General features: G+C 44.5%; 1 protein-coding gene and 1 long non-coding RNA gene across 5 annotated transcripts in view; one reads left to right on the top strand and one right to left on the bottom strand.

The window, feature by feature from the left end:
* Window positions 1-1251: 1251 nt before the first annotated feature.
* On the bottom strand, window positions 1252-9426 carry Gm46864. The gene is made up of 3 exons (XR_001784379.1): window positions 9372-9426; window positions 1805-1877; window positions 1252-1290 (listed from the first exon to the last, which is right to left on the bottom strand). It is a non-coding gene; the product is annotated as a predicted gene, 46864 (long non-coding RNA).
* The window catches only part of Slc35d1 (solute carrier family 35 (UDP-glucuronic acid/UDP-N-acetylgalactosamine dual transporter), member D1), a 51621-nt gene continuing 38740 nt past the window's right edge, over window positions 2100-14980 (top strand). For 2 of the 4 annotated variants that reach the window (XR_376320.4, XM_006503079.4), the window contains exons 1-6: window positions 2100-9705; window positions 10277-10310; window positions 10412-10498; window positions 11137-11204; window positions 12995-13066; window positions 13772-13840. Coding sequence is in view for 3 of the 4 variants with exons in the window: in XM_006503079.4 (XP_006503142.1) it covers window positions 9503-9705; window positions 10277-10310; window positions 10412-10498; window positions 11137-11204; window positions 12995-13066; window positions 13772-13840 (533 nt within the window). In the remaining variant the exon portion in view is untranslated. The remainder of the gene's footprint in view (window positions 9706-10276; window positions 10311-10411; window positions 10499-11136; window positions 11205-12994; window positions 13067-13771; window positions 13841-14980) is intronic. The other 2 variants (NM_177732.5, NM_001356276.1) reach the window with 1 other exon arrangement.

Raw genomic sequence — 14980 nt, 5'->3', positions numbered from 1 at the left:
ATGGTCACTCTGGTACTAGGGGTTCTGGGTCTGAGACTATGGCCTGACTTAATTGCCCTGTTGGTAATGTCCTATGGCATGATACCAATGTGCTTAGGTACATGCGTTAAGTGTAAGTTGAATATAACTCTACGGGAAATGCTCATTGTATGATGGCGGATCACTCTTCCTCCACCTTTGAGCCCCTCTCCCATGGAACGCCAATCCCTCTACTCCATACCAGCCTTATCCACCTCTACATCTGCCCCAGCTCCTAAAACACCTGAGCTGAGCCTGGGTCCTCCTTGCTCCAGCATGGGTACTGGAAATTTAGCATGAGTATCTAGACATAAAGAATGCCTTTCTTGAGAATATCACATAGTTACATCTAAGGTGACATTTCACCATCTTTATTACAGTGCAAACAATAGACCTGGAAATATTTATCCTGGTTGCATAGAGCTGTAGGCTTAGATTTTTTTCAAAACCTACTTTAAAGAGGGTTCTTTAATGCTTCAACCCCCTTTTAGCCCAGCACCCATCAGAGGTAAGGGAAAGGAAAGGTTAATAGGAAAAGGGGTTTGTGGACCTGTTTAGTCTAGTCCTCTAGCAAAACACAACACAAATCAGCAGCTACAGTCCAGTCCACTCTGGCAATCACCATTCACGAATCAGCAATGGCAGTTCAATCCAGAACAAACCGCAATTGGCCTAGTCTGCAGAAGCAGCAAGAAGCCACCAGAATATCACGAGAAGTTCGGTGAAGAATTATTCTCTATGAAGTCATAACAAACACAGATCAGCAATGCGATTTAAGGCAAACCAATACAAGAGCATCAGGGAAGACTAGAGAGGCAGAGCAATGCCAGAACATCCCTCACTGTCTGTGGGGTCATATTTATATTCTTTCTAAATGTCACATGTCCTCTCATGTGTCTACTTCAGCAAAACATCCTTTCACCTGTCTGCCCCAGCAAAACATCATTCGATATTGTTGTGTCCGGCCAGCAGATCACAACATGGGTTCTAGCCTGGAAAGGCATTTTGGAAACCTGGGAGAGAAGAGGGGCTAGGCGACGAGATAAAGAAATGCAGCTAAGACAGGCACTCTGATCAAAGCTCAATTTTACTGTTCCACATGCAGTTATGAAGGAAGGGGGAGGGGACCCGATTCCCGCCAAATAATCTCGGGATTCCAGTAGCAGGGTGAGCGAGTGTGTGGCTCCAAACAGCAAAAACGGCATGGTCCAGCAGTGGGCGTGGCAGAACGAATGAGCAGGAAGCTCCACCCCTGAGCAAGCAGGTTTCAGGCTGGGGGAGGGGAGACTACAGATATAACCGAGTTTCCAAAGAAACTAAAAAGTTTCCACTTCATGGAGCCCCTAAGCATGTGCAAATGAACTCTCCAGTCAGGTTTAATTTGTTCTTTTTCTTGGAGCCCATAGTCATGCGGGCACATTAAATTTAAAAAATTTTTATTTTATGTGCATGAGTGTTTTGCATGCATACATGTACATATGTACATCACATACAGAGATGGTAAGAGAGCATTGGATCGTCAAGAACTAGAGTTAGGGATGTGTGAGTCACCATGGGGCTGCTGTCAACTGGGTCCTCTGCAAGAGCAACAGTGCTCTTCCTCACTCAGCCTTCCCACTAGAGCAGGCAGGCACATCTTTTAAATAAACAGCTTTGTAGGTTCTGATGTTTCATCCAAGCACTCTGTTTTAACATAGAAATTCTTTCCAGTTAGTATCAACAACCTCCCATCACTACAAATATGGTAACAAAGCAATGCATTTGTCACCTGACGTTTCTTTCTTACCTCTGTCACTCCTACATCTATGTGTCCGCACACACTCGCTGACAGTATAGCTCTTTGAGGAACTATGCAGCCCCTGTAGGTAGAAACAATGGTCAATCCAGCCTTTTCATGGAGTGGATAACTGCATAGCACGGTTCATCCAGAAGAGACGAGCACATCTGGAATAGTGCAGCCACTGTGCTCAAAGCAGTCCCTCTCACTTCCAGCCTTGCTTGTGTATCAGCTAGACACTGGACAAGAAATGGAAACTTCAATCAAAATGTCACTTGAGGCTACTGTACAGAGTTGCTACATGGGATACTATGAGCTAGCAACCAGCCCACCACAACAGACACACGGGGCTGAAAAACAGGGGGGCAGGGATGTGAAAACAAACATAGATGAGCTTATAGTGCCAGTCCACGGAAACACATCCTGAGGGAAACTAGGCTAGCAAGTACCTGAGCCTCACTTTTCCTCTTGCCAATGTGATCCTATCGTTTTCTCTTCTTAGCTAACGCCAACCAACCATCAAATGTCAAGGCCTGAAGCAATGAGGGGGCTGCACTTTGGGTACAGCACCTCTGCACACACAATTTGAGGAAGTTAGTCGGGTCTGTGATCAACCCTGAGAGACGGACCCTGAGATAGGGAGAGGAAATGAGAGAGAGAGAGAGATGGAGAGAGAGAGAGAGAGAGAGAATGAATACTCCTTTTAAAAATATTTATTTTCATTTATATGTATGCATAAATGCTACGTGTGAGTGAGTGCATGCTCACAAATGCCAAAAAAAGGTGGGTGGGGGGGTCAGATCTCTATGAAGCTGGACTTTCAGGTGGCTGTGAACTGCCAAATGTGTGTACTGGGAATCGGACTTAGGTCTTCAGCAAGAGCAAGAAATATCCTAAAGCTCTGGGCTATGTCTCCAGGAAAAGGGCTTGAGAGAGAGGGGATAAGAGAGGAAGAGAGCGGAGAGAAAGAGGGGGGATGGGAAGAAGAAAGTTGTAGGAGATGGTTTTAGTTGCTTTGCCAGGAAGATGTAATAAAGTTAGAATCAAGAACAGAATGTGCCCCCTCCTCATAGGATACGGCTCCATAATGAATACAGTGAGTATTCATAAATTACACTAAGAAGAGACTTGGGACAAATTTTGTGATTAAGAAAAACATTCTTTCTAGGTCAGGTCTAAGGGTGAGGCCACAGGTGTGCAGTATAAAAAAGCAAGGCATGTGAAACTGTTGCTTTCAGCTTATAATAAGCTTATAGAATAAAACACTGCTTTGAACTTACTATCAACATCCTTCTGTAACTCCCTTTTTGTGTAACATTTCACCTATGAGGTAATTATATAAAGAACTTTTGTGTAAGAAAGTATAAAAGAGGCTGAGAAGAGGAATAAAGTGTGGCTTTTGGGGCTCAGCACCATCCACCAAAAAGTATATGTCTGTCTGTCTGTCTGTCTGCACATACATATGTGTGTAGGTATCTGTGTATGTAAGTATGCATGAACACTGTGGAACTGATGAGACAGGTGGTCAGGCCAGGCCAAGTGTATGTATTTACATGGTGTGTGTGTGTGTGTGTGTGTGTGTGTGTGTGTGTGTGAGTTTGACTCTCTCCCTTTCTTCCTTTTCTTTTCTCTCTGGCTCAGGAAGTTAACCAGCTCTGAGCCTCTCACCTGGTCACCAGGGGCCCCTGACCTAGAGAGAAAAGAGCTCAGATAACTAAATCTCTCTTTTTTTAAAATCCCCAGCTGCTGTCAGCAGTAGTTAACTGCCAGAAGCAAGTGGCTTTGGGCCACAGAATAGCAGAGTTAAAGACAGAAGGGAAAGACAGAAGCTGCCGAAGGCAAAACAGCTTCAGCCCTGATCCCCGGCACCTCCATGAACCAGGTGCCAGGATAAGCCCCCGGCAGAGAACACTAAGGAAACATGGCCTTCTAAGCACTGTTGCACAAATAACCTCAGAGACTGAGGAAGCAAGCACAAGCCTGCAGGGGTCTGCATTAGATGCAGTCCAAGAGCTGAACTAAGAAGTGGATACACACACCCATCCCTAACTCATAAGCTATTTCCAATTGATAACCCTTTACAAACGAAAAGTTAGTTTTCTTTAATGGAGTCACACTAAGGAAACAAACCACTCTTAAGGCCCAATAGTAGATGCCGACAGGGAAAAACAGCAAAAGCAACAACAAAAAACCCAAAACCTCAATAGCATCTTTGGAGGTTCATTGTCTCATAGTATTAAATCTGGACTTTTGAAAATGATTTATTATTATTTACCCTATAGGTTCTTTGTGTATATACTATGGCTTCTGGTTTTGTTCCCCCCCCCTCCCCCGAGACAGGGTTTCTCTGTGTAGGCATGGCTGTCCTGCAACTCACTCTGTAGACCAGGCTGGCCTCAAACTCAGAGATCCGGCTGCCTCTGCCTCCCAAGTGCTGGGATTAAAGGCTTGCACCACCACGCCTGGCTGGTCTGGGGTTTTAATGAGATGGCTGTGTGAGTGAACGTGTGTGTGTGTATGTGCATCTATGTGTTTCTTGTGCTTTCTCTTTGGCTCTTTTTCAACTGTGTGTTTTGTAGTATTCTGATTTGTTTGGTTTTGTTTTATCTCTTTTTAAAAAAAGATTTATTTACTTATTTATTTATTCTATGTACGTGAGTACACTGCTACTGTCTTCAGACACACCAGAAGAGGGCCTCAGATCTTATTAGATGGTTGTGAGCCACCATTTGGTTGCTGGGAATTGAACTCAGGACCTCTGGAAGGGCAATCAGTGCTCTTAACCACTAAGCCATCTCTCCAGCCCTGTTTTATCTTACTTTATCATTATTCTTTAGGTGCCTTTTTGTTTTCTAAGAAGAGACAGAAGGGTGTGGATTGGGATGGGAGGAACTGGGAGTAGGGGAAGGGAAAATTATGATCACAATATATTATATAATAAAATCAGTTTTCAAGAAAAGAAACAACAACAAATTGATTCTGATATAAAACTTCAGTTTTATTTAACCCACCATTGAATTATCAAAGAGTAAGATGCTGGAACTCATTTGAAAGAAAATATGCAGACTGACTTACACTATATAGACAGAGGAGCACTGAACTGACTAGGCTAAAAAAATGGAAACCCGGTGAACACTCTGTAAGGCTGAATGCTGAGGCTCTGAAGTGCTTTCTACACAGGAAAGCCAGGATCCCCGTGACTGAATTTCATTTGTACTAACTCTGGTTTCCTACAAGCTGAATTCTTCTAATACCCCAAGGTGCACATCCCTGCTGGCGTAGTGTGTCAAGCCTTCATTTGATAAATCGGTTTACTCCACGGAAAGGACATGCAGTAATCACCCCTCTTGTTTCTAAGCCTTGGGAATGGTTCTGTTTTGCTTTGTTCAGTCTTTCACGTCTCACTTCTGCCTGGAGGCCTTTCAGGTACTTAAAGACCAGAGACAGCTCATTTTTCTCTTGGAGTCAGGTGTCCAGATTGGATGCAGGTGTGGTAGGAACAGAAGGGTATTTTATTTCAGTAACAAAGGGGAGAGTTAAACTTGGGTATCCTTAAAGCCTGGGAGACAATATTTACTGTAAATCCTATTTACTGCCTGTGTTACTCTGAAGAAAACCTTTATTGTGGATTTTCTCTGCTCAGAAAAAAGGTAGGGCTACACATATACAGCTATAGCACTGAGGTAGCAAGGATAAAAAAGGGGGCCTCTCAGACAAACAGTATGCAAGGGTAAGCTCTGATGCAGCACTGTGCTAACAGTAGAGTCTAGTTCAGTTGGTTCCAATACTCCCCTTTTACACGATGTTGAGTACAGAATCAGAATATGAATAGAGAGATTTCAGACAGGAGCTGTATGTGTTCTGTGGTTGTAATTGGTATCTGGTAAGTCAAAAGCCTGTTTTGCTCAGTTCTGTTATTTATTACTTTATTACCAGCACTGTCCAGCCTATGAGCTCAAAGTATGTGCTGGACAGACCTGGGCCAAACAAACATCTACAAGTCACATCAGATCAGGGAAACCAGGGTCTTCCTGACACTCCCTCCCAGCCTATGCTTTCCTGGTGCTATGTTGTTTACCGCGCCTATTTCCTGGAGTTGCTAGGAGATCAGAGTGTGAATTACAGTAGCATCTCCAGGTCCCCCATCAGGAATCGGTCAGCTGGCTCCTTCCAGCCCAAGTAGACAAGTGTAAGGCACTGCAAAGAAGTGGCACGCTCTTCCTGTGCTCTTTGGTGCTCTGAGTTTTAAATTCATTGTTCAGACAGCAAACCTCTATGAAGTTTGTTTCCTGACTCTAAGGTAGGCTGTTTCAGCAGGTCACCACTGTAGGCTCACAGCAAAACAAGAAACTGGTAAACAGAACTGAGCATGGACAGAGGCCTAAAAGGGGACTGGAGAGGAGGCTCAGGCTTAGGAGCACTCGCTGCGGTTTGAGAGGACCCGAGTTTGATTTCCAGAACCCACAGGTGGCTCACAACCATCTGTACCCGGTCCAGGGGATCCAGTGCCCTTCTCTGGATTCCCAAGGGATCCGGCATGCACATGGTACAGACATACATGCAGTCAAGCACACTCATACGCACACACACAGAAAATGGGTTTTTTTTGTTTTGTTTTTTGTTTTGTTTTTTTAAACAAAAGAGGCCTGGATAGGAAGAGCCAAGGAACGGAAGAAGAGTGGGGGAAACAAGTGAGTTACACTTAAAAAAAAAAATATATATATATATATATATATATGTATATATATATATGGAATCTGTTTTCTTTGATAGAAAAGCAGGATGACTGACAGCAATGTTTTCATTTGAAAATGTAATTTAACTACAGAGATCTGGGCTGGGGCGATGGCCCATCTGTTAAGAACACTTGTTGCTTTTGCAGAGAGGGCTGGAGTTTGATTTCCAGGACTCACATGAGGAGGCTCAACACTACTTAACTCCAGCTCTGTGTGTGCCCACTATAAAGTATTCACATACACAAGCACACATGAAGAACAATACATCTTAAAGAACAATAATTACAAAGATTTTTCTGGTAGTAATTCTACCCAGAAAGGTGTAAAATTTACCAACCCACAAATTGACCTTTCAAAACAGAGCAGATTCATATCTCAGATTCATATTCAGCGTAACCTTTACAATCCTATGCAGATTCATAACTCATTGAAAGTAGTCACTGTAGCCTTTGCAACCCTATAACTCCTTCACATATTTCAGCATGGAGATTATTGTGTCAAATAATGTAAAATCTCCCATACATAGTTTTGTAATTAATATTACCGAGATTAAGAAATAGGTCTGAGTACTTAAAATAACAAAAACCATCCTAATTCTAATTACTCATGCTTTAGGGGAGACATGTACCTCTGTAGGCACCAAGTGACAATCTTTGATCACCGGATTCCACAGCCTTTTACAGAGGCCCATTGTAGCCCAGTCATTATCAGGAGTGAGAGAACCCATGGTAGGTAGACCTTGGCCTGTGACGGGCCTTACTAAGTATCTGTTAATTTTTGTAAATATGGTTTTAGGCAGAGAAAAACATTGTTTCCTAGCCCCATAATTTTACATTTATTTCCATTTTGGGTAACTTGGATACATGGGAACAACCGTCAATGTGACTGAATCAGGAAGACAGGCCTTTAGCACAGAGCTCATGCTGCAGACACCAGCCTTCAGTTAGCACTTGCCCTCCTTTGTCCTTCTGTCTCTTCGGCTGTCCATAAGGCCCATGCTGTCCATGGACAGTGGTTTTCACCTCTCCAGGACCAGTGATCAAGGCACCATCTTAGAATCAGAGGGCTTAGGCCTTAACAGAGACACCCGATGGGGCGGTGCTTTTTGATTTTGCATTTCTTATTCTCCAAAACCATCCAGAATGTTTGTTCTCTATAAATGGTCCAGTCACGGGCAATATGTAATGGTAGCACGGACAGAGTAAGACATTCTCTAAAAGCAGTGCACGGGATGGGAAGGGCACAGAGGGAGAGGTCACTTTTTATAAGGCATGAAGGGGATCTCTGGAGACAGGCTCCCCAGAAAACAGGCACCGTTTTGCCCAATATAGAAGGAAAAGTAATAATTCAAGAAGAGATGAGGGAGGGGCATTGTGAAATGGAAGTGAAGAAAGAGAGATGTGAGCCTTGTTGTTGATTTAGCTACAACTCAGGAAAGGGGAAAAGCCAGGCATCTGGAGGTGCGGGCAAAGGAGGTTACCAACAGTCAAGGATGCCATGCTGGCTGCCAGGAATTCCAGTTCTGAGACACGGTACAGGGTGCATGTACCTTGAACACATTGTGTAACTGGCCTAAGCCAGTCACGGATGGGTAAATACTGTGCGATTGCTCATCTGTGTGATATACAGAATAGTCAGATTCACAGAGATTGACAGCACAACACAGGTTACTTGGTTTTGAGGAGGGGAGTAGAGAACAGGAAATGATTGCTTCGTTCCCACAAGAGTTTCCATCTGACACGGTGAATGTTTTGGGGAGGGTGCCTGGTGAGAGTTGCACATCCAAGGATTAAAACAATAAACTGATATTTTTACCACAGTTTAAAAAAAAAAAAAAAGACACTTAAGAAGATGGGAAGTTTGGGGGAATAATTCAAAACTTTCTAAAAGTAGGAATGTAACGTCCTTGCTTCAACAGGTATTCTTTGCTTGTGTGACTGCACTGTGTCAAGAAAACAGAACTGGCTTTACACAACAGAGGTCGTGAGATGAAGGTGCAGAGACCATCGAATCTGCCTAAGAGCACAGGGAATGTTTCAAACAGTCCTAAAACCGGAACAAAGCTTTAGGCTCCAAACACCTTGCACTTTTTACTATTCCAGGAGCGGCTTATTGCAACACTTTCCTCATCCTTGCCTTTTCTGGATATACCAGCTAAAACAAACAAGCAAAAAACAACAAAAAGAATTTCAGAAGCATGAGAGGTCTCACTTTGCAGAATGAAATCTTTGTTTACTGTTGAATCATGTTTGATACTTTGTGTGACCTTTGACCCCTCGGCAAGTGAGGCCAAAAAAAGAGCTTTCGGGATAACTGAGGATGCAACAGGGGCATCACTTCTCTGCCAGCCACACGTTAGAAAGGAGGGAGGTACTTCTAGGCCTGCAGCCCAGCTCCCGCAAAACCCCCATGCTCCCCGCAGGGGGACCCAGCGCGCCTTCGTGCGCAGGCGCAACTCTGTGCTCGCCAGCCCGGCTCAGTGGTCCCCCAGCAGTGTCCCGGCTGCTCCCGGAGCCCATGCCGGGTCCCCAGCCCCGCCGAGCCAGCCCCGGCCCTTCCCTGACCCCGCGAGGCACCATGCCAGGGCAAAGTCCCCGAGGGTGTGAACCCCAGTGTCCCAACCCCTGGGCGGGGACGGGCGGCGGCAGTGCGGGGAGCTGTGGGCAGCACAACCCGCGAAGCCCTGCCGCGAGCCGCCGGGTCCTTCCCGAGCCTCCGCCGCCACGCTAGGCCCGCAATCGCGGAGCCCCGGAGCTCAGGGCCCGCGCCCCGCACCGCCAGGCCCGCTCCCGCAGCCGGGGTCCCGCCACGCCAGGCCCGCGCTCCTCCGCGCCCCGCACCGCCAAGCCCGCTCGGCACCGCGCTCCGCACCGCCAGGCCCAGACCCCCGCCGCCGCGCCGCTCCGCCGCCCCGCTCGCTCGCAGGCCCGTTGCGGCAGCCACCGCCACCGCCGCCGGCGCCACCGCCGCCATGGCGGAAGTCCACAGACGTCAGCATGCTCCGGTTAAAGGAGAAGCCCCCGCGAAATCCTCCACACACAGAGATGAGGAGGAGCTGGGGATGGCGCCGGCCGAAACGCTAACGGTGTTCCTGAAGCTGCTGGCCGCCGGTTTCTACGGCGTGAGCTCCTTCCTCATCGTGGTGGTCAACAAGAGCGTGCTCACCAACTACAGGTGGCCGGGCTGGCGGGCGGCGGCTGCGGCGCGGCGGGCAGGGACGGGGGTTCGAGCCCACCCGGGGATACCCTCGGCCACGCTCCCCGCCGCACTGGCCAGGGCTGGGGGTGAAGGGGGAAGGCACAACGAGGCCGGTGCCCAGGGACTAGCGACCCGCGCGGCTGACAGCCCCGGGACCGGCGCGGCCGCACGCCCACGCGCCGTCGCCGCTGTCACTGAGACTCCGGGGCAGAAGTTTGTATGTGTGTGTCTTGTGTTTCCCCTCAAGAGTCATTTAAAAGATTTAAAACCGTTGACGAGGTCTCCGCGGCTTAACTTTCTGGAAAAATCCGTTGCAGGAAGCTGAAGGGAATTGTAAAAAAAAACAGGACAAGACCAGACAAGTGGTCGCCCTAGGCTACAAAATCTAAGATTTTTTTTTTAATTTTTTGTTTTTTATTGGAGGGGCAGGCATCGCTGTGGGTTGAATCAGAACGCATTTTAAGGCTGACAGTGTGGGAGTTGAATTCCCTGTGCTCTGAGGACGTTCTGGCCGTTTTTAACCCCCTTTTCTTTACCCCTTTTGTAGATTTCCATCCTCGCTATGTGTTGGACTTGGCCAGGTTAGTTGGAATCTCGGGCATCCCGTGGTCTGTGTTGTCAGAAGTTCTGTGTGTGTCTTTCTATGCAGAACAGTGCATCTGTGTGTGTTCTCTGTTTGCAGATGGTGGCCACGGTAGCGGTTCTCTGGGTGGGAAAGACACTCAGAGTAGTCAAGTTTCCTGACTTCGACAGAAATGTACCTCGAAAGGTAAACAAACGTGAGAAAGAAGGGATACTTTATTTTATAAAAAGGAGCCATTCTGTGGCTTAAGGGCGGAAAAAAAAATCAGCGTCTTGAATATTTAAAAATGCAGTCTAGCTCCCACCCTAGTCTCCGAGTGCATATAGCAAAGCTAGAGAAAACAGGCCACAGGGCACCCAAGACGACAACGTCTCTGGAAGATGAAGATAGAAAATCCTTCTCTTCATTAAGGAGTTTCTGGGAACAGATCTGCCCACTCTAGCCACGATCTTCTGCTTCCTTTATTCCCTATTTATTTATTTATTGGAGGTGGTGGTGTTGGGAGTGTTTTCTTTCATATTCTTTTCTATGATTCTGTGAGACTCCATGTGATGCCGAAATGTTTCTGTGTCTCAGACTCGTATAGTACCATATTTTCAAGCAACTGATGTTTCTGTCTCACATGGTTGATTATGTTCATATTTCCATCCCCTCTTCTTCCAAGGATAGTTAATGATGTTTGGAAGTTTAATGGGGGTCAGTCCTGTTTATGGGAGCTAATCTTATGTTTCAAGTGGAAAGAATTTGACTATATAAACAGAGCTGTTTCTCTTTGCTGTGAATGTCTTTATTATTGACATCCCTTGCCCTTTTCACTTTTCCAGACGTTTCCACTACCTCTACTATATTTTGGGAACCAAATCACGGGACTGTTCAGCACAAAGAAACTGAAGTATGGATAACTTTATTTTTCTAGTCTGGTTAAAATAATATGATTTTAAAGTTAAATACAAATGATGTTGTGTTAATGTATTATGTTTGAGTGTGGCAGGAATGGATGGGGGAGGGTGTGTGTGTGAGGGGGGAGGGCACAAAAACACCAGGACGTTTCCACTATCAAATAATGAAGACTGAACCCAAAGTTTTGGTTACAAGTTGTTTATTTAAAGTTAAGGAGTGAATTTTGTTCCCTGTCTCACATCTGACTTTGTTTGAAGTGTTCAAATATTATCAGTGGTGCAGTAGATTTTCAGTGTTTTGGGGGAACCTGCCACGGAGAAAGATTTGTGTCAGGTTTATAGGCTTTTTTTTCTCCCCCTGTAACACACCATGAAACCCAGACTGGCCTTGGGTTTGTGGTACTCCACTTGCCTGTGTCTCCAGAATGCTGCCCTGGTGTCTGGCTTGGGATTAATATAGTTCATAAACACTATATATTTGAAGTGTACTCCAGACAGCAAGTCGGATGATGGACCTTAGATTTCCCGCAGGTTCCCTTGTAACATGGAGTGGTTAAAGTTAGATGGAATCTTGACTCGAACATGATGACTTCATCATCAACTGTCACCTTGTAACTGGAAAGCCATTCACTTTAGAGAGACGCACAGTCTTGCACATCACCCTCTCATCTCCTAGTTCTTGACTTCTGACTTTGTAGTAGCGTATGTGTGGTAAATGCACGGGGAGGGGGGGGAGGGGTAGATTAGGTGAAACCTACATGAACGTATGACATGATTGTAAACGATGAGTGGGGTGTGTGTGTGTGTGAAGAGATGGCTTAAGAACACTGGCTGCTCTTCCCGAGGACCCAGGTTCAGTTCCCAGCATGTAGACCAGGCAGTTCATTGGAGATCCAACACTCTCTTCTGGCCTCTCCAGACCCTTTTGCTGGCATGCACATACCCATACATATGTATGGACAATTAAAATTTTTATTTCTAATTGAATTAATTAATTAATTAAAACAAAAACAAGCCACAGGCAAAGAAAATTTTGTTGTCTCTTTTTTTATTTTTATTTTTTTAAACCAAGAACTCTGGTAGAATGACCAGACTATCTCTGGGAGGAGTTGTTCCTAGGAAGTCGGATTTGTCACAGGGACACACGGAGGGAATTCTTTTCCATCACATTATGTATTAGGAAGCAAATGCAGGCCTACTGTAGAGTGCTGCTTATACAAAATTTACTTTTTAAAAATTCCATCCATCCATGCATTCACACTCTGTCTTTGATTGTCAGACAAATAGAAAGCATTCCAGAGCGAAGTAACTCTTACACTATAAGAGGCTGGGGGTTTGATTGGTGGAAGCAAACTGCTCTTAAGATTTAGAGGAACATCCATAAAACTGTCTCATGAAGTAGATTTTCATGGGCATTTTCTTAATGGTGTAGAAGTTAAGGATGGAAGTCAGCTCAATGAGGAAGAAAGCAAGAAGCCTTCCCTATTAAAGACTAATGTAGCTGTGGTCAGGGTATTTGCATAATTATCAGAGTGAAACTTAAAAGCATATATTATTAGCCTGTGATAATAGACACATAGTCTTACCATTTTGTAGTTAATGTTTTAGAGGCTTTTAAATTAAAAAAAAAAAAATCCTCCAGGGTAATAAGCTTAATCAGTATGGAACTTGCATGCAGTCAGGAAGAGGTGAGCGTTGTTTGAAACTACTCGACTCTTACTCGGCTTGATGTCCAGTCACGTCCTTTCAAGCTTCAGTTTCCCGCCTTGTGTTTCTTTTGCAGCCTGCCCATGTTTACAGTTCTGAGAAGGTTCTCCATTCTGTTTACAATGTTTGCTGAAGGCGCTCTACTCAAGTGAGTTCTGCTTGTAATATATTATCTCTGTTTATAAGATTGATACCGTTAGTTATGTGCATGTGTTTGTGTGGGTATGTTATGCCCCGTGTGTGATTGTCTGAGGCTAGAAGAAAGTGTTGGATTTCCCATAGCTGAGGTTTTACACGCAGTGGTGAGAAGTATCGTATGGGTGCTAGGTATCGAACTCCTGAGCCATTTCTCCAGCCCCATGTATTTATTCTTTACATACACAGTGAAAAGATATCCAGTATATATGAGCTATTAAAGTATCTGTCTCGCTTCTACTTCTAAGTTTTGGAAAGTTTAAGCAGGCTAGTTGCCTTGCTATCATAAAAATGTAATGAGGAAGGTTACAGACCACAGTTAATTTGCTGAACATGGGATGTGCTGTCTAGAACTCTTGTGTCCATTGCTGCTGTTAAGCAGAGCCAGCTCAGAATCCTAGGTGTAAAGTTTTAAATGGTGTTCGTGCCTTGGCTGGTTTTACTGCAAACCTGTATGACGTTTTTATACTTATTAACATTGACGTAGAAATTCCAACTCAGTAATAATAAACAAATGGTAAGACTAAGAGAAATGGATACAGTTATTTCTATAACAAAAGGAGTTTTTTTAAAGAAAGCATTTCCCTTTTTCAATCATTGATGTAAAATGAATCTACATGGATAAAGTCACGTGTGTATATTTAAAATTATTTTGTAGGAAGACTTTCTCCTGGGGTATTAAGATGACTGTATTTGCAATGATCATCGGAGCCTTCGTAGCTGCCAGGTAAGATGTGGCATATAGAGCTCGTATTTCAATTATCAATAGTTATTAATAATACATCTTGAGCATCTTTGAAAACTACTCAAAAGGCATCAAACATTAAATCTTTTAGGCTGTATTAGATCAAAGCTAGTGAAATGTAGATTAGTGGATTCCTAAAGTCCTTGTATGTCATTTAGGATCCAATATTGTCTTCTGACCACACACCACATGGTATAGTCACCATTGGCGCAGTTATGTGTTCTTTTTCAGTTCTAAGAGATATAATTTTTCCGTTTTATAGTTGAAGAAACTCAGTCTTCTATAACTCCTAAAGGTTACAATTAGTAAGCAGCAAGGCTAGAACCTGAGTCTGTGTGAAACCAGGTCTGCGATTTTATAACATCTTAATTCTTTCACTTTGTATGCTATTACAGACAGTATCATCTGCCCTCTTGTGAGACGAGGGGAGGGCAGTGGATAAAAGGAGTAGAAGCATCGCCCCGCTCGTCCTTTCTTAGGACAGATCACAAATGTCATGACGTGGTTACTCAATTCGGTTGCTGAAGCGTTTCCTACTTGGAGGCAGACACAAAACCTTGATACACTTTTAAAATGAAAAAAAATATGAGCTACCCCAACTTGATGACTGAGTATTGTATACATCTGTAGACAGGAAAAAGGGAAGGCAGGCAGGCATGGGGAAATTATGTACCTAAAGACTGAAAGTTGAAGGAACATCTAGAAGCCTTCTAGACGTGGTACCCAGCATGGGCGTGTAGACATTACTAATGCTACACGCTTGTTTTCCTTTGGGAGTCCACTGCACTTCTTTGGTTCATCAACTAATTATACTTTTCATCATATGCCGGTGGTATGAGTGTATGTAGTGAGGGTGTAGAAATCAAACTCTATTTTACATGAAATCTCCAAGTGAAATTCCATTCTATTTCTAAAATATTTGTATTACGAGTAGTTATTTTGTGTGTGTGCATGTGTGCCACAGCATACATGTACGGAGGAGGTCAGAGGACAGCTGTGGCAGTCTGTTCTCTCTTTTCCCCACCTGGGTCCTGGAAATAGGAAGATCATCAGGCTTAGTGGCAAGTGCCTGTCATCGGTGTCATCTTGCTGACACTGAAATGTCATTCTTAGGAAAAAAAA

The sequence above is a fragment of the Mus musculus genome, chromosome 4 (genome assembly GCF_000001635.26).
Source record: "Mus musculus strain C57BL/6J chromosome 4, GRCm38.p6 C57BL/6J".
NCBI classification, from domain to species: domain Eukaryota; kingdom Metazoa; phylum Chordata; class Mammalia; order Rodentia; family Muridae; genus Mus; species Mus musculus.
This window is presented reverse-complemented; position numbering and strand designations above follow the sequence as displayed.